Raw genomic sequence first — 19,988 nt, 5'->3', positions numbered from 1 at the left:
TGTCATGCCTCAAAGTGGCTTAGATGTAATTCTACACCTTTGCTTCATTTAGTATGCGTGGATCTGTGAATATGCAAATCTGCCTCCGCCGCTCGCCTGCAGCGGAAGCAGAACCGCTCACCTTCGACTCGCTGGAGCCGCCGTCTGCTCTGCACAAAGACCAGATGCAACATGGGAAAAAAACTGGACTGGAGTCAGAAAAGTTCAGATCGGTTCTGTCTGTGACGTCAGGATGACGATGAACACCTGAGTTTGGACCGACTGCAGGGCAGACAGGTGAAGAGGAGGGACCGGTGTGAACTATTGCTGCTGTTTTTATTATTCTGGCCGTTCATCCATTCATTCATCCATTCATTCATTCATCATCCGTCCATCCATCCATCCATCCATCCATCCATCCGTCCATCCATCCATCCATCCATCCATCCGTCCGTCTGTCCATCCATCCATCCATCCATTCATCCATCCATCCATCCATCCGTCCGTCTGTCCATCCATCCATCCATCCATCATCCATCCATCCGTCCATCCATCCATCCATCCATCCATCCGTCCGTCTGTCCATCCATCCATCCATCCATCCGTCCATCCATCCATCCATTCATCCATCTGTCCATCCATCTATCCATCCATCCATCCATCCGTCTTCAAAATCCATTTCTGGGTCACAGGGTTTTTTGGCACCATCCCAGCTACTGTTAGATGTAGGCGGGGCTTACCGCAAACAGGTTGGCACTGTCACAGAGCCACACTGTCACACACTCACATGCACTCTCACATGTACACACACACACACACACACAACCCTACAAACTCACCCGCACACTCACATGTAAACTCACACTCACTTATGTGCACACTCACTCTCATGCACACTCACATGCACACTCACACATGCACACTCACATGCACACACACGCACAATCACATGCACACGCACGCACACTCACACGCACACACACGCACACTCACATGCACACTCACACATGCACATGCACGCACACTCACATGCACACTCACACATGCACACTCACACACACATTCACATGCACACTCACTCACTCACTCACTCACACCTGGGATAAACTAGATTCCACTGAATCTAGCATTCGTGCGTTTGGATTGTTGGAGGAGAACGGAGAGAACATGTTAACTCCACACAAAAAGAACCCGCTGGGAATCAAACCGCCACATTCTCACTGTGAGGCGAGAGTGCTAACCACTACACCACAGTGCAACCTAATCATTTTGTTATGAAATAAAACATCTTGGATCGTGTTTCTGTCCTGCAGCAGTCCTGGACTGAGAGGACCTCAGTGTTTTAGTGTCTGGAGCTTCCAAAGGAAGTTCTGAAGTTATTATGGGATGGCCACAGGATGTACGGCTTGAACGCAATTTTGTGGCAAAGTGTGAAATTTGACAATTTTCATATTTTCACACAATATGGGAAACTTGTGCTCATGTGTTTGTCATGAAACTTCACAGATGAAATCTACAACCAACTGAAGGTTGTTGACCTTCGACCTCAGAAAGGTCAGCTTTTTGCCCTCCCCAAAAATACCTTAGTAGCTTCTACAAATCTAAACCTCTAGGGATTTCGATCTTACACCTCCTAACTTCTCAAGCATCGTTGGACAAAACGTTGGAATTCCAAGTTATGGAGTTAGCGTGATGAGCTAGCTAGAGTCTTGTTACCCTCTCAGTCGCATAGTTTTTACAAGAATGTTGTGAAGATTTAATACATCAACTGTATTGATGTCATTTACGACGAGACCACATTTGGAATGTGGGCGTGGTCAACAAAACCTCTGTTGCTAAGGAAATCCAAAAAAGTACTTTAACCGATTATTTTGAAAATGACATTAATCTGTTTGTTACCTTCAGGTGTCCAAAAAATGTAATGGTTGCTATGGAGATAAAATCAACAGAAACATTTATTCAACATTTTATTAAGACAGTTGTTTATTTTCTATCGCCTGTCAAACTGTAGACCTCTGCTGGTTCTGGAGAAAACTCCCTAAAATAAAGTGACTGAAAAGGTAGAGGTCAACACTTCAGAGGTCAGAGGTCATCCGCTGATGGACTGGAGGCTGGTGTTACCATGGTAACCATGGAGAAACACCCAACATCCACCCTGAGAAGAGCTGACCAGCAAAGACAGAGAAGTTAAGAAAAAGGTTTTAAATAAACAGAAACTGAAAATAAATGTCAGCACGAGACAGAAACATGGAGGAGATTAAGGATGGGTGTGCGCGCGCGTGCGTCACCTTACTGATGTAAACATTCCTTTATAAGAAAAAAGTCTCCGAGTTTTCAAATAAAATGTTTTTTTCTTCTGTTCTCCATTGAGAAACACAGAACTATGAGCGCGCGCCACTTTCTCCATCTTTCGGCGCGCGCGCGCGGATCGGAATGAGAATAGTTTTTCTTTTTTGTGTGTGAGAGAGAGGGAGGGGGGAATTCTTACCTCTCCCTCCCTCCCTCCCTCTCTCCCGCGCGCGCTCTCACTCACTCCGAGCTCGTGCCTCCCAGCTGGAGCTCGCGCTCTCGCACACACGGACACCGCCGGCGCCGCTGATCGGTCGCTCTCCTCGGAGTCTTCCTCGTCTTCCTCCCGGCGGACGGACGGAGGGATGCTGAGCGGGAGAGCTGCTGCTTCCTCATCATCCTCATCATCACCGTCGTCACCAGCTTCATCTTCATCCTCCTCATCCTCAGCGGCGGCTGTCCTTCTGCTTCAAAAGTTGCGGAGGATCCGGGCTGACCGGAGGGGTTCGGACCCGCGGGAGTCCGGCACGGCGCGGACCACGCACGGAGCGCGGATTTATTTGGCGCACGCGCCTGGATCGATGTTTGATTGATCTGCCAACGATCGGGAAGGACCCCCCGCGCGGATCGGTACCGGCTGCTCCCGGCGGATCCCGGGACAGTTTAGCGGAACCGCGCAGGTGAACGGCAGGTGTGTGTTGGAGGGGGGGACAGACCGTCAGCTGACAGCCCGGGACCAGCGCTCCCCCCGCGGAGAAGTTCCTGAGGAGCGGGGAGGTGTGGGGGGCGTCCTCCGGTTCCGGTTCTGGTTCCGCTCACAGGAGTGAGGAAATCTTTCTGTTTATATATTATAGTCCCCCCCCCCCCCTTAAATGTGATCAGTTTGAATTCACTTTAAACTCCTCATTGACACCCCGCCCCCCCTCCCCATCATTCCTGGTGTGAATTACCCCCCAGGTTCATTAGAACCTTCATCACCTGCTAGAACGGCCCACCTGCTCCGTTTCTGCTGAACTTCCTTCGATCTTCTGGTGGTTCTGGACCCGGCAGAACTTCTGCTCGGATGAGCCTCCTCCCGGCCCGGATGCTCCTCGTCCTCCTCAGACTCTGAAATCGAGCCTCGCCGCATCGATTTTGGTCTCAGAACTGATCCGCTCGCCGCCGTGCCGTCCAGCCGAGCTTGTCAGCTCTCCTCCTGAAATGTGAGCCGTCCCGGTTGTTCCAGATCCGCCCGGACTCGGAGCTGAAGGGCGCCCCGGCAGAGGTCAGAGGTCAGCACAGAACCGCTGAGGCCTAAGATCTTTGCATGGACAGCAGCCAGGTCCGGTCCGAGCGCTGAGGTGGCACTTTTGGGATGGGACTGAACGACAGCAGCCCCGGCGCCATGCGGAACGGCCGCGGCCTCTCCGACCAGTGGGCCGACTCCGTGGTGGTCCGGCCTCGGACCACTGAGCGCCACATCACCGTGCACAAGCGGCTGGTGCTGGGCTTCGCCCTGTCCATCGTCACGCTCATCATCGTGACGGCGGTGGCCGTGGTCCTCAGCATCCGCTTCGAGGACTGCGGCGAGCGCAGGGGGGCTGCGGGGGAGGCGGGGCCCCGGGGGTCAGGGAGGTCAAACGGGAGCAGGGGGGACAGGACGGGCGAGCGCGGGGACGAGGAGGCCGTCCAGCCGTGGAGGAACTCGCGGCTGCCCGGCTCGGTGCGGCCGCGGCACTACGACCTGCGGATCTCCGTCTACATGGACAACTTCACCTTCTCCGGAGAGGTCAGCGTGGAGCTGGAGTGTCTGAACGCCACGCGCTTCATCGTCCTGCACGCCGATCGCCTGGAGGTACGCCGCCAAAACATCCCATAATACTCTTTTCATCACCAGATCATGATGAGTTTACAGGTTTGGACCCCATGGATGGTTCTGATGGAAACCTTCAGAACTAAAAAGTTCTTTCAGCTCCTTCACATGTGTTTTTCCTCAGCTTAAGGAAACTGTAAAAGATGTGAGTTCTGGACGGGTTCAGAGCCAAAGACCCGGTCCAATAGAAACCTACCCTTCAGATGATCTTCTTTTAGATGTTATTTTATAATTTCCTCAAGGCATAAAGAGATAAAACCTAAAAAAAGATATTCTAACTTGATTATATTTATAAACTTTTGCTTCCATGTTAAAGAATCTTCATTCTTCATAGAACTTCAGGAGTTTGGTTGGATTTCCTTCAGTCTTGATACTCATCAAATATTTTCTTTTCTGAACATCTCGTGGAAATCTCTCCACACGTCCGTAAACTTTTTTCAGGACAGAACAGAGTTGGAAATCTTGGAAAGAATCTCGTTGAAATCTCAGGTCTCTGGTTCCGTCTGTGGCTGTTATGTAGATCCAAGGAGTCCGATCCCACATGTCCTCCATCCGTCCGGCGCCGGCTGCTTCGAAGCGCACCTGATTCAGGTGATCTGTCGGCATATCCTGTCATTTCTATGAGACACACGTTCGGTTTCACGCCGGATTCCCTTCCTGAAACATTTGATCCGGGCTGGGGACCGGTACAGGTACAGGTAGACCCAGACTTGAGCTCCCTTATATAGCAAGCGTGAAGGGTGTCGCCTACGGACCCGCATCCGTGCACCATTCTTGCTCACAGCCAACTGAGCAACAGATTCTTATTCCCGACTCGTCACATATTGATGCATAGCAAAGGACCCATCCGCGTTCATTTTTGACGTTTTGAAAACATCAAAAAGTGATGCGGGGGCGGGGCCTTAACCAAACGTCAACAAGTGACGACTTGGGGATGAGAATGTGTGGAACTGAGCCATCCAGGCTCCTGCTACTCCATTGGACAGGTACGCCCCCTTGAGGTCTGGATTGGACAGGAAATTCAGTTCTACTGCTTTGCTTTCACACTGCACTTTCAAGTGTGGATCATCTGCCTGGTGTCATCATGCAGTTGCAAGTCCTGCTCCATAGAGGATAAGATTTGCTTGAAAAAAATAAAAAAATAAATAAATAAGGGTGCTAATTCAGTTGGCTGCATCCGCAGTGAACCTCGAACTGTCTGTTCTGGGTTGTACTAAAAACAAGAATTTCCCCCTGTGGGACTAACCAAGTATCTTGAATCTTTCCTGAAACGTGTCTTAACCAGTAAAAAAGAAACCCGATTTGTGTTTCTAGTACTAATATTTGAAAAATTGCATCTCACCATTCTGACGGTCATTTGACTCGAGCTGAAAATTAATGAAAACGATTCTACGGTTTTCATCTGCTGGATAAATTGGGGTGTCAACACTTCAATGTAGCGCACCAGAGTTTACTTGCAAGTAAAGATAAATTTTCATAGCTGGTATGACAGAGCAGACTCAGAGACGAGGAGATTAGACAATCAGAGTGTAGTTTGTGTGGACGTCCTTCTGAGACTTGTGTATCATTTGGACACATGCATTTGTGGGCAATAAGTAAGGATCCAGTACTCACACCTTACTAACAAGTATGTGGTATAAGGACACCATAGGACAGTATCACCTGTACGTGGAACTTCCATTATCCTTATGAGTACTTCACTACACTTACCACACACGACAATGGTACGATCATTTTCATGACGTCCCTTAAGGTGGCCGTACGAGCCTCAAGGAACATCTGTGCTGCTCTATGACCCTCCACGGACCGGACAACCCAAACCCTAAATTACTAAATAAAATGATCTGGAGGGCCGGATCCGGCCCCCGGGCCTTGACTTTGACACGTGTGACATACAGTATAAACAAGGCCTTCCATGAAGTTCCTACTGACCCACATCTGTCCTGGATGTGCGTCTGAGTTCTGCTTCTCCTTGAGTCAGCTTGTTAAATCAGATATTCTTTACTGTCTGCGTTAAATTCAGTCCAACGTTCCCATCGCGTCTGTGCTGCATGCTAAACCCAAACAAAGAGTGTTTATTTCCAGATTCACCCTCAGAGGTCTCTTTAACGAGGCTAATTAACCAGCAAAGTTGCTGCTTCAGCCTCTTCCTGCGACCAGCGCCTCAGAGAAATGCCCAAACATCATAATTTTTCACGCCGGCCGTCCGGGCTAATGTGCAAGACGGATAAATCTGTCTCATTTGGTCAGAGGGCAATTGAAAGGCCGTCAGCCTCATTGGGGTTTGAGCGAGCGCCGTGGGAATTAAGAGGTGTTGTTGCGGCGGTGGAGGCGGGGCTCCTCATAGGGGGAAAAAACAGTCACGGTTTGACCAAAATAGAGCCATCAGGTGCAGGACAGGAAGACTTTCTGGCAGTTAACGGTATTTCATGACTTCAAGACGAACCAGACGAGTCGGTTCTAAGGAAAGGTCTTCCGGTTCCTTGACGGATCTCCAGCCTGCAGGCCGCCCGCTCCTGCAGATCGCGTCAGGGATAATGAACATGCAGAGGTTCCTCGCTAATTTATGCCCTCCCCAGGCCTCAGCCCCGTGTCCTCCGGCTGTGAGCGCAGGATGTTCCCGAGCCTTAAATCAGGAGCAGAAAAGGAGACGGGGATCTAAGCAGGCGTCTCTGCCTCCGACCTAATGTCCATTGATCGGTCAGCCGCTCCGGTACGACCACGACTGCAGGAGGAAGCTTTACAGCCTCAGCCGCGCTCTGTGAACGCCGCCGTCAATCAGTTACAATCTTCATTTTAGCACAAACGAGAATCAAAGAGACGTCCCGTGTTAGAGTGTCAGCTGAGGTTTGATGGAAGAAACAGAAACCTAAACCTGTGAGGTTCTTCTGGTTATCTTTAATTACAACCAGTTCTACCAAAAAGGAACAAAAAATGAAACATGTTCTGAACTTAAATCGACACTCAGTTATTTAAAAGACCCACTCAGATGAAAATGTTTTTTTTGTTAGCATGTTCTTGTGATGATGGAGGACATGTATCAAGAAAATGAAGCTCAAAGTGACATTTCTGATTGTTTTTATTTAAATTGTTGTGGATCAGAAGTAGACAAAGTAAAAGATCGTATTTGTGACGTAGAGAATAAGCTGGGCGGAGCTACAAGCTCCAGTCCGATGCATCCGCTTGTAGACGAACAGATCCATGAACGTCTTTGTTTTCCTCTTCTGAACTGGAATCTGGATCAGAACCGTACAGCTGGATAGAAACCATGCTGCTGCTGTTCTTGTTGCACGGCACTGCGGTTTAAATCTGCTCCAGAATCTGAAGACATCATATAAGATGCATAAACTAAATTAATCAAATTAAAAGGTTTATTTGATGCAAATGTGCTAAAAGAACGGTTGGAATTCTTGTAAAAGAAATCAAAAGATGATCAAAATGACATTTTGCTACAAGAAACTAAAGGGTTTTAGCAAGAGTGACAGAAACAGATGATAAAAATGGATAAAAACATGAGTCTGAAAACAAATATGGATGCAAATGGTTCTTATTGAGAAAAAAGAGACAAATAAAAGCTTTTAAAAGGAACATTTTATGTATAATTTAGAGAAAAGAAGCTGTAAAGACTCAGGCTGCAATGATTAGTTGATTAGTCATGACTGTTGAATTGACTATTTCGACTGTCAACAATTAATTCAATAGTTGTCGACTATTGAATCGGTCATTAACTATTGAATTGTTCGTTGACGATTTTAAAAGTCGTAGCTAATCAGGTATTAAATTAGTCATCAATTATTTCAATGGGCGTGGCTAATCGACTATTGAATCCGTCGTTAACTATTTCGACACTCAACAACTAATTCAATAGTTGACAACTATTTAATCAATTGTCAACTACTGAATTGGTCGTCAACTAATTTGATAGTCATGGCAAATTGACGATTTAATCAGTCGTCAATTGTTTCTACACTCAACAACTGATTCAATGGTCATCGACTATTGAATTAGTTTTCAATAAATTCAATAATCGTGACTAATCGGCTATTGACTTAGTTGTTGACTATTTTGTCAGTCAACAGCTGATTCAATAGTTGACAACTGAATAGTTGCTGACTAATTCAGTTGTCGTAGCTAATCAGCTATTGAATCAGTCGTTGACTGATTCAATAGTCGTGACTGATCGACTATTGAATCAGTCGTTAACTATTTCGACACTCAACAACTAATTCAATAGTTGACAACTGATTCAATGGTCGTCGACTATTGAATTAGTCGTCAATAAATTAAATAATCGTGACTAATCGGCTATTGAATCAGTCGTTGACCATTTCAATAGTTGTGGCTAATCAACTATTGAAATATCCGTTTGCTGCAGTCCCAGTAGAATCCTGTCTGACGTCTTTCCTTCATCAGTTTGAGAGAAATCTCTTTTCTCATCAAGTCAGAAACCTTTCTTCTCCATGTAAATCAAAAATTCATTTACAATCTGTTTTGTATTTATTATTAATGTAGTTTAAAAAAAAAGAAAAATCATTTTTATGATCTGGAAACTTCTCTTGTGTGTGGAGGTTTCTCTTTCCTCCAGGTGAGGAGTTTCTGGACTTCTTGATTGAACCGTTGCAGCTTCATCAATCAGCTGATTTCTTCTGGAAATCTGCCCTCAGGAGTTCCTCAATAATCAGCCGGAGATCAGGTTCAGAACGTGATCAGAGATGTTTCAGTCATCCAGAAATAAATCCGAGTGTAGAATCCAGACCGTTAGCCTCACGAGCTGAAGGAGAACAACGTTTCTGCATCAGTTTAAAAGCGAAGAGCGCCGACCTCCTGCAGACGAGAGCGCTTTCACCGCTCCGTGTTTCCGTGAAGCATCAGTCGGAGTTGTTCCCTGAACCCAGCCGGGGCCGCCCTGCAGCCGCAGAGGCTCTGGAGTCATTAAAGCATCTGCTGGTTGGTAAATGTTGGTTAAGATTAGTGTTAACATCCTCCCCATAAAATCCATCCCAACCCGTGATCCAGAGCCCGCCCGGAAACCAGAACCGGCTGAGTCTGGCAGCAGCAGGATTCCAAGAGGGATGAGCCGCAAACAAACATGCGAATTAAAAAAGCATCTCGCAGCTTTGCTGACTCGGCAGAACCGGCTGAAACACATCCGTCTAATCCAGCCGGCCTCCGAGTCGGCATCGACCCGCTCCTTCATCAAATGACCGAGCGGCTCGCTCAGACGCACGCCGACTTTAATTGGCGGAGGATCACTGATGTGTGACAACGGACCCTCCAAACCGCCGCGGGCACGCTCCCATCATGCACTGCTGCTCTCCATTCAGGCCTTTTGCTCATTTTAATCAATTAGTTATAACAAACGGATCAGCTTTAAGATTTACAGCAGTCCAAATAAATCGATACAGAAACTCAACCCTGTGGGGGTATCAGGCAGCACCTCCGTTACCTGTCTGGTCAGAAGCACCTGATTGGTCAGGTGATACAAAGGAGCAGCCGGAAGGTTCTGACCCAAACGGTCCTGAGCTTTTATTGTGAAATCCCTCTGTATTAATGCTGACAGGAGCCTCACAAGCAGCCTGTCAGGCAGAGGATTAGCAGAGTGATCCCCGGAGCGAGCTCCTCCAGAGGCCAGATAAGACACTCTGTGGTCGGACGGCTGGGAAGCGTCGGCCTGCAGGAGCCCAACGACATCTGGAGCTTTCATTCTGATTTTAGTTCCTTTTGGAGCCGAGTTCACGTTTACTCTCCACTCAGCACTGGGGCTCCAAGCTGACGTTTATGTTCTGCTTTTATTAAGAAGAAGGTTTGCTTTGGGCATATTTGCATTAAGGTAACCATTTAATTCTGGAGATTTTAACACAAAATCAACTTTAAACTACAAACGTTTTTGACTGTTTCCATAATTTCATCGGATTCTGAAGCGGAAAAAAAGCAGCTTTAAAATGTTGCAATGAATTAGTCGGGATTATATTGAATTCATAAACATTTGAAGAGTTGGAATAATAAAAAAAAAAGAAAATTACAACAGTTTTTGTCTGCTTGCAATGTTAAAATAAATGTTTAAATAAATCCATCAATGATTAAAAACTTTTTGGCTTGTAACCATGGCAACATTTTTTCAAGGGGTGGAGTTAGATTATTTACACCAGACCGAAGTTTCCGATAGACTTTAGTATAAATACGCTGAAGTGTTAAACACAAATATAGTTTTACCACGGCTAGCACTGAGTCAAAGCTTTCCCAGTGATTTTCTGACATTATTGGCCAAAATAAAAAAAACTGTGTCGTTATCCTGGACATAGTTTCTGCAGAGCGGCAGGACTTCAGCAGAAATTTGTTACTGGCTCTGAAGATGTTCATTTAGTCACCAAGTGTTAGCGTTAGCCGTTCTAGGAGAAATCCCGTTACACGTTAGCATTAAGCTAGCAGACTTAAGCATTATGCGTTAGCTCGATCTCTATTTTTATGGCTCAACCGAGTGTTGGCATTAGCCATCCTATGGGAAACCCCATTATATGTTAGCATTAAGCTAGCAGACTTCAGCTTTATGTGCTAAATCAATTTATATTTTTATGAATCGATTATTGATCTGGGCTGCACGGTGGCGCAGTGGTTAGCGCTCTTGCCTCACAGCGAGAAGGCCCCGGTTCGAATCCCGGCTGGGACCTTTCTGTGTGGAGTTTGCATGTTCTCCCCGTGCATGCGTGGGTTTTCACCGGGGACTCCGGCTTCCTCCCACCGTCCAAAAACATGCTTCATAGGTTCATTGGTGACTCTAAATTGCCCCTAGGTGTGAATGTGAGAGTGACCGGGTGTGTGATTGAGGCCCTGAGACAGACTGGAGACCTGTCCAGGGTGTACCCCGCCTTCACCCATCAGTAACCGGGATAGGCTCCGGCACCCCGCGACCCCGACAGGGACAAAGCGGTCAAGAAAATGGATGGATGGATTATTGATCTATTAAGCATAAATCAATAATCGATTTTATCAACCCAGCCCTAGTAGATAGTTCTGCTCTTTCTAATATTTTAGTAGTTGGGGATTAGGGTGGAATTTGGACATATTCTAGGTGTGAATTATCACAAATTTTGCAAATCTGCTCCAGATTTTCACAGCTCTATTCTGATATATGAAAGACTTGGTTTCATAGAATTCTGTCGTGGATGAATAATTCCTCCTCACGATCAATTTTTAAATGATTGTCATTTAAAAGGTCGCCAGTCCGTCACAGGGCGTCAAATTTAGCAGTTATTTAAATATTTTAGCTTAAAGGATCTTTATTTACATTTTGAACACCTAAGATAAGCACAAATATAATGTTTTTTCATCGTATTTTCTCTGTTGTTTCATAAAAATGAGAGTAACTCCACGTAGGCGTAGAACACGGAGCCGTCTGTAAATGGATGCTTTTGAAATGTGGCTGTTTGGAAAGCTGTTAGAAACGAGCCCAAACACTTGAAACGTATTTAATGAGGTTCTTTTCTCCTGAACCCCCCTCCACCACCCCCCCACAGGAAATGTACCACCTCGCCGCATGCGCCGCATAATCAGCGCATGATTAATTTTAGAAAGAAGGGCCTTGATTGTTTGCATCCTTTCACAGTAAAAATTGTTAAAGTGAGCGGCGCGAGAGCATGCTGTTTGATTCTGGATTTGAGTATGCACTCGTGCCGCTCCCACTGAGATGACCCACAAAGACCTGCCCCCCCATCGGGGCTGATTAGGCCTCTTCTCTGGACTGCGTGGGAGCGGCTGCATGCTGGCGTTCCCCTCACAAGCTGCCAGTCATGTTGCACCTGCTTGCTTCACCGATCTTTAGGTTCTGCAAGTTTGGTGACATTTAATTTAATTACCAGCAAATCCCCGCTCAACTTGACCCTCGGCTGCGGTCTAATGAGCGGGGAGAAGCAAAAATCACCTGCGAGTCTCCGCTTTCTCACCTGCCGCCTTCATCGTTGGCGGGTTTGAAACAGAGGCGGCGGTCTGCAAACGCCGTTTGGAAACGATGAAGGAACATCCACCTCTGTCACTTCTCCACAGCAAACACGTCCGACAGTCGGAACCACAGCTGGCTTTGAAGAAAAAAAAAGGTTGCTTAGCAACAACTTTCAAGTGACATGCTGTAAACGCAGTGAAACCGCAGTGATCTGTGGAGAGCTGGAGAGCATTAATTTGAAACATGAACTGATCCAAAACTCTAGATTTACTTTTTAATCCGGATTAAAAAGGTTTGGTTCCTTTTAAAAATGATTTGCGATGCATCGTGCGGCTCAGATGGTTCAACCATGAGGCAGATTTTGTTTAAGGAGAATCGTGTCGTCATTTGTTCTGTTTCAGATTTGGATTTTTCAGGAAAAGTTTAAAACATTTTAATCTTCCACGTTGGAGATCTCCAGAGGGATCTGCAGAAAAGAGCAGGTTCCTCCAGCACCGCTTCTTTTTTTATATTTATTTTTTAAAATCTAATGTTTGCAGGGATCATCTCAAGCATGAGCGTCAACCTTCGATATTTTACTCTCCATAAAAATATATTTTGTCAAAATTATTCAAGTTAGAAATGAGCTCAAGATAACATCGGGTCATTAATAACAATAACATATAATGATCTGGACGGCCGGATAGAATTACCTGGAGGGCCGGATCCGGCCCCCGGGCCTTGACTTTGACACATGTGATCTAAATAAACCCAGAAATAGAAGATACATCCACACCAGAGGACATGTTGGTAGACTCATAAACTGATGGTCCTACAGTTGAATTGGTGACCGATTAAAGATATGGACACAAACTGAACACAACCTAACTTTATGTCATCTATGAAACCTCTGAAACTGATGATGTTTACCAGGAGATCAGTGAAGCAGAGAGAAGAGTGATGGATCCTTTCATTTGACACAACTTTTAGCTACCAAACACGGGTGGATCTCTAATTTTTTTCAAATATTTTTCAGTCAAGCTTGAGTTTAACCAAAGTTACTGCACATTTTAAAAACAATCTGCAAATGAGCGACAAATAAATATTGAAAATGCATCAAAATTGTATGATAAAGTTTAATAGACAAAACAGAGAGAAAGTTAATTTGTATTTAGCATACATAATGCAAATGTTCTCGTATGTCTAATGTTTTAGACTTATATTGCCAGCAAGTCACATTAATTGGTAAATTTGAACATTATTTTTAAGCCAAAGCCGTTTTTCGTTACTTTTTATAAGTTAAAACGAGCTGAACAGCGTTAATAAACAGCGTTAGTTCTTTTTCTGGGCTGCAGTATTTCCTCCTTGCCACTAGGTGGAGCTACAGTTTACGTTCTGGCCTCCTGTTTGTTTGTGTACCCGGTTCTGAAACACTACAAAAGCTACACCGAACTGATTCTTTCTGGTTTAATAAGCCGAATCTGAACAGTAAGTACTTGTGTTGGTAAAATGAAACAGATAATATCTTTATTTGTTTCTTGAATTGGTTTATGGCGCTAATGCTAGTCTGTTTTAGCCGTTCAGTAAGAAACCCTATTAGCTGCTAACAACATTAAGCTAACAAAAAGCCCGCGTCTTTTTTTTCTTAATTTGTTTTTATTTGTTAATTCTTGTAATAACTTTAAGCGACTGTTTTGGTGTTAATAAAATGCAAATATAAGACATTTTTGTTTAATTTAGTATTTTATGTTGTTTAAGGGCATTTTTATCAGGAGATACTTAATACCCAGAATGCACCGGGGGTTCTTCATGAGGAACTCACTAGGCACCTGCAGAGTTAAGGGATTCGCCTTTAAGTCGATGAATGCTCAAAAGAAACTGTTCTGGATGTTCTTTTACCTAAAGTGAGGTGTGTTTTTTGTAACAAAATAAACGAAACCTGCTTTTATTTAAAGGATCAAAATGTGAATTAAAATGTTTATTGTTTAATAATAACTTTAATAATAACTTTTATTTATTCTAAGGTTTTCTAAATAAACTATATCCATGTGATAATGTATTACCTTTGGCACACTAAATAACTTTCCTTTTTTAAAAAATTCCTGTGAGTTATGTTCGTGAACTTTTCCGTCCTGTAAGTAAGACGCCTTGATCTTTAAGGCTCCGCCTTTCACTCTTTGTGGGTGCCGCCCATTTCATGTGGGAGTTTCACCCAGGAAAATAAACATCTGAACTTTTGCAAAGATGGATGTTTATATTGTGTGTATAAATGTATGATCACTGCTAGCTCCATGAAGGAAGTGTGAGTGTTAGCCAATGCAAACTCTTCCTGGAAGGGGCTGTTCCCCACTTTGTGATGTCACAATGTGAGGAGCCGCTTGTTTTTGTGGGTGGGGTGGGTGGGGGTGCTCATGGCGCAGAATAGAGATGCATGATTGGAGCAAAATACCTCTTTGAGGGTGTTTTTTTTTCACGAGAAATTAACACTACAATATGCTCAAAGGTTTTTGGTGGTTTTCGCTGCAAAAACTCCCTCATTTTTCAGACACATCCCTGCTGTCATCTCCTGCCTGGAGAACAGTTGGATGCATTTGTTTGTAGTTTAGAGTCACAGAGAAGCAGGTTTTTCTAACCTAATTATCTGCTGCTTTTTCTGTTGAGCTTGGTAACAAATTTACCTCCACATTGTATTAGTGCATGTCTGCCCCCTACTGTTGTCAAAGTCGTGCAAATCTTGTTCTTGACTTTTTATTTCACAGCTTTGCTTCGATATATGAAAGATTTGATGTCAAAGAATTCCAGCCGGACACAAACAGTAATTATTAATGACCGATTTACAAAAAGGGACACTACCCATATGTCCCTACCAAATCCAAGTCCCTTATTGGTCAAATTTTGGTTAGTTTAACTTTCAAAGTGCCTTTATTGGCCATGCATTTTGTATGTTGATCAGGGGTCCCCAAACTTTTTCTTGTTGGGACCAAATAACTGTTTTCCTCTCTGATGGGGGGCGTGGTCGGTTTGTAGGCTAACTGAAAAAGTGTAACAATCACAGCCTAAACGTAAAGATTTATGGTTTTCCACTAAGCCACATTTAGCAAAAATTCAAATAATTAATTTCTGTTATCTTTACATAAAAATAATACTACATTAAAAAAAATTAAACCAATAAATAGTCTATCCTCTCCCGTCATATTTCAGACTACAGAAGAGCCAGATTGAGGGAAAAAAAAAATGTGTCTCAGTTAGTCTTTGGGGGGCCGGGCCAAATGTGGAGGAGGGTCAGATTCGGCACTCAGGCCGGAGTTTGAGGACCCCTGATGTAGAGCCCAATAACGGTCTTAGAAACTTCCTTAGTGACAAGTGACCACTTGGAATTTTACCGCACATTTAAGAGTGTTTACATAGACCCACTTGGACTTGGAGTTGATAAGCTATTGGCTTCATCCAAAGCCCTTTTCCGAACTATGAACATTTCCTGTTGCATACAAGATTGATTGTGGGAGAAATTGCTTTGTTTTGCCTTGTTTCTTGTTTGTTTGCTTTTGCTCTTTTCGTTTTTCTCTGTTTTATCATTGTTCTTGTTCGAAAATAAAAAAATTATTAAAAAAAATATCTGGCCCTCCAGATCATTTTATATTTTTGTTATTAACGGCCCGATGTTATCTTGCGCTAGTAACATATTGCAACACATTCTCATTCCCAAGTCGTCACATATTGACATTTGGTTAAGGAATCTCTGCGTCAACGCATGTTGCTGAGGCCGTTGAGAATGTAGCTTTAAGCAACGTGTGTTCAAGTGACCACTGCCAATGAAATGTCTGTGTAAACGCACGTAAATGTGCATTTTGGGATTCCACATTCAAAACCCTCGCGTTAATGCTGTGCACATTTTTAAGTACGTTTAAAAATTGTTAAGTGAACTGGGTGTTCACTTAACAAAGTTTAACCAGCTGAACCAATCAGGGACTCGGATTTGGTGCTAACCATTTGAAAATTGTACAAAAGGAGATAAATTAATTATAGTTGCGTTTGTGCTTGGTTGGATTTCTATGAGCCCAAATCTTCATATATCAGAATAGAGCTGTGAAAGAAAAGCCTGCAGTAAAATTCAACAGTTTTTGGACTGGTTTGACATTTTACACCAAACCTCTTCCAACTATTGGAGGAGGAGAGATGCTAATAAACAGTAGTCCAGTGTGAACACCACGAAAACACAACACATGCTGAATATGAATAAGGGTTAATCTATCAACATTCATTTGGTGAGAGACTGTGTTAAAATTGCTGTTAATTTGTCAGGTTTCCTGTAATTTTCAGACCAGCTTGTGACCGTTTGGATGCTGTTAACCCAGGATAAAAAAAAAAAAAAAAAAAAGAGTTTTTTTAGTAGAATTTCACCAACTATTACTGCACCATGAATGTCACACAGTCTGCTTGGTTCACAGCCAGTTTGTCACCAAATGTTTGCAAAGCTGTTCATCCAGATCAACACATAAATCTTAGAAAATAGTGACATTTTCTGCAAACGGATAAAACCCGGAGATAGTCGTAGTAAAAAGTCACATTTGAATCTCTGGAGGGACGGCGCTGCAGGTCATAGGAGGCTGAGGAAGTGAAGGGATTCTCTCTGGAGGCAGCTTTCCATCTGTTGCAGTGTAAAGTATTCAGTCTAACCTTGTTTACGTCCAGCATTCTGACTGAAATGATTCATGCGTGTCGTATAACGGACGCACTTATAATGCAAAAGCCTCCTCGCAGACGCCAGAATGAACGCTCTCTTCCCTGATCTCCAGGTGGACAGAGTGTCCGTTACCGCCGAAGGTGCCGGCGGCCGACCCGCCAACAGGCCAGGGGGCGGAGTCATGCGCATCCACCGCCACTTCCCCTTCCCGGCCAATCAGATGTACGTGGTGGCGCTGCACCGCGAGCTGAAGCCCATGAGGGTCTACCGGCTGAACATGAGCTTCGACGCCGCCATCGAGGACGAGCTGCTGGGCTTCTTCAGGAGCGCCTACAGCCTGCAGAGGGAGAGACGGTAAACACGCTTGTTTTTCTGCAGCAGCAGGTGGTTCAGCAGGAAAGGTCAGAGCTGCACATCCGCGACATTGATTAACTCCAACACTGGATGTGTGCGAGCGTGACTGGGTGTGTGTTCACGCCATCAAACCACACACGTCGCGCTCCGGCCTTATGAATTTCCCATAAGCCTCTGAGGCGTTTGTGCTCCACACTCCAGCCCCACAGCGCTGATGGGAAACAGACGGTGGTACTTTCATTCATTTGGGCGTGAGGTCCTTCGTGTTTGTGTGCTTGTACACGTGCACGTCACTTTGCTCTAGCAGATTATGCTGCTATCAGGAACTAGAATCAGTCCAATCCTGGGAGTCCTGCTTAACAAGCTGTTTACCTTTTCTAGATCAGTAAAAACGTCAAACCTCACAGCAGGTCGTCAAGATAAACGTCAATTAAAAATATCAATTAATTGATTAAATCTTTACTTAGAATATAAAAGAAGAGATTTATTTTCCTTCAAAGACTTTTTTTTTCAGGGAACTTTTTCATCAGTCCTGCTGCTACTGCTGGACTTTTTTCCATTCACTCTACTCACCTGGCAGGTGTGGCCAGTGTGTCTTAATTGGCCCTGCTGGCTACTTAAGACAGAGGAGGCGTCACCATTGGAGGCACTGTAGCATTTGGGTTTTACTTTGAGTTGTGCTGGTTTGTTTTCTTCTTTTCTCCCTTAGCAGTCTTATACTGCTGACTTTTGTTATTTTAGTTTGGGGTTTGAACCGTGGTAGTCTTAGTTTGCAGGCTTTGTTTATTTGTTTTCTTTAGGTAGACCCGAGTCAGGTTTACCCAGAGGAGTAGTAACAATTAGTTTTGTTGTAAAACTTTAAAAATAAAAAAAATGATGATTTGTCTGTTGTTTAGCTTAAATTGTTTGTATTGTTGACATAATTTTGCACAAACAATCCAGATATTAATTATTTGAACTCCTCTGAAACTAAAGTTTCTCCTTATCTGGGAGCAGTTAATTTATTTTAACCCTTTAAACTCCATAGTTTACATTCTTTTAACTCTTTATCTGTTTATTTTATGTCAAAGAGCATCTGTTTGGTGTGGCCAGGGAGATTTTTATGCTTGCTGGGCGATATGACGATATATATCATGTAGAGCTGCCACAAACGATTATTTTTTCAGTCGACAAATCACTGATTATTTTTTCAGATTAGTCGACTAATCGGGTCATGAACAAACTGGATGTGAAGCACATACTGTATCTTAACCATCATGAGCTTAAAACTAACAAAAAACTAGATATATGACATTACCTGAGATAATGTTAGCGGGAATGCTGTAAGCTGTAGTTGGCCACTGAAGATACTAGTGCTAATAGCTAAAAATGCTGAAATTGATAGCCAGCTAAAATATTGGCTAAATGTGAAATTAGCCTACAAAACTGAAAAAAGCCTAAATTAGCCAAAACAGCTAGCATGTAGCTGAAATATTAGCTAAACTCCAAAATAGCCCAAAAACCTTAATAAATGCCAAAATGGTCCAAAAAGCAACAGAATGACAATTATGATTTTCAACTTTATTACACTCTGACTCCATATAATATAAAGTAACAACTAATTGACTATTAAATTAGCCGTCGACTATTTTAATAGTTGATTAGTTGACTAATATCATGTGGGCGATAGAAAAGTGTCTATTTATATGCTCTTTCTCCTCTATTGTTTCTTTTGTTTTTATTTGTTTGTATTTATTGCTGTACTTTTGTGCAAAAATGTTTTTTCCTACTAAGAAACTTGAAGTTTTTCATTTGTGAAGATTTAGTTCAGAAGCTGAAAACTGCCTTTTTTTTTTATAAATTTTGGATCCCATTGGATGTGTGCTGGTAAAGTCTCACATTTCTGTTTCATTTACTTTTGTAAAACGGTTGTGGTGCTGATGGATGCAGAAGAAACCAAGTGACTGTAAGAAATCCTGACATTTGAGCATTAATACTGAACAAAGCCTCATTGGCGTCCCTCATTAGGCAGGGCTAACCCTCTCCACCCGTCAGGTCTGGTGTCGGTGTTTCAGCACCACTGCACAGCCCGCTGCTGTTGTGGATCAATCCTGGATCAATACGGCAGCTGCTGGACCAGCAGAGCTCCATCACAGCACAACGACCTGCTAGTTAAAGATAAATGCAGCCGTCCAGAGAAAGCAGGTTACAGCGGCGTCGCTGCTGTAACCTGCTTTCTGCAGGAGAGCCGGTTTCCTAAATGAGAGGAGCACAGCTAATGCAGCCGCTGTTTACATGAGCATGATAAATAATTTCAGGGCAGTGGGCTCCACTGGATTTATTTCAATTAATCCTGTAAGGAGCAAAAAGCCTGTTAACAAGTGCAGAAAAACAGACCTGGAGGTTTCACGAAGATGCTAAGCTAGCGGTTAGCAAGGCCACGGAAAACAGCTGATTATTTGTGCAAATAAGTTTGTTGGGGAAAAAACAAAGCTTTTAAATGCCAGGTTCAGTGTGTGTTTGTGGGTCTGTGTGTTTGTGTGCACACAAAGCTCTGTTAGCTTAAGGATTAGCTTGATGCAGTGGTGCGGCTAATGCTAACACACTTTCTGCTGTGAGATTTGCCAAACATCCAGAGTTCCTCTAAACCCTGAGCCGGGCTTAAACGCTTAAAAGGCTGGAAGAGGAAGAATTAATTAACACACACAGACACACACACACACAGAGTCAAGCCTGAGCCTAAAATTGATCCTCATGTAAATCGTGGAAAGCTGAGTTGGTTGTTGTTTCCCAGTAGAACCAGTTCAGTTTAGGATCATTATAGTTTCTGCTGCAGCAGATCCATTCACTTCCTGTTTGTGCCACATAGCAGCATGTGTTCATGCATTCTTATGAAAAGTATTTACCTCTACCTCCACCTGACGTCCTGTAGGTCG

The 19,988-nt window shown here is 43.9% G+C and overlaps 1 protein-coding gene and 1 long non-coding RNA gene across 11 annotated transcripts in view; one reads left to right on the top strand and one right to left on the bottom strand.

Annotated features, from left to right (window-relative positions):
- The first annotated feature begins 2,506 nt into the window (after positions 1–2,506).
- Positions 2,507–19,988, top strand: part of LOC112152862 (thyrotropin-releasing hormone-degrading ectoenzyme) — a 225,333-nt gene continuing 207,851 nt past the window's right edge. For 6 of the 10 annotated variants that reach the window (XR_004947204.1, XR_002920404.2, XR_002920403.2 and 3 more), the window contains exons 1-2: positions 2,507–4,102; positions 16,832–17,073. Coding sequence is in view for 7 of the 10 variants with exons in the window: in XM_024282684.2 (XP_024138452.1) it covers positions 3,623–4,102; positions 16,832–17,073 (722 nt within the window). In the remaining 3 variants the exon portion in view is untranslated. Of the gene's footprint in view, positions 4,103–13,381; positions 13,524–16,831; positions 17,074–19,988 lie in introns of those variants that run through there. The other 4 variants (XM_024282721.2, XM_024282711.2, XM_024282675.2 and 1 more) reach the window with 2 other exon arrangements.
- LOC112152899 lies at positions 7,182–12,901 on the bottom strand. The gene is made up of 3 exons (XR_002920408.2): positions 12,749–12,901; positions 12,061–12,192; positions 7,182–8,891 (listed from the first exon to the last, which is right to left on the bottom strand). It is a non-coding gene; the product is annotated as an uncharacterized LOC112152899 (long non-coding RNA).

This window comes from Oryzias melastigma, linkage group LG23 (assembly GCF_002922805.2).
Source record: "Oryzias melastigma strain HK-1 linkage group LG23, ASM292280v2, whole genome shotgun sequence".
NCBI lineage: Eukaryota > Metazoa > Chordata > Actinopteri > Beloniformes > Adrianichthyidae > Oryzias > Oryzias melastigma.
The sequence above is the reverse complement of the archived record's forward strand: the minus strand, read 5'-3'. Positions and strand labels throughout refer to the sequence as shown.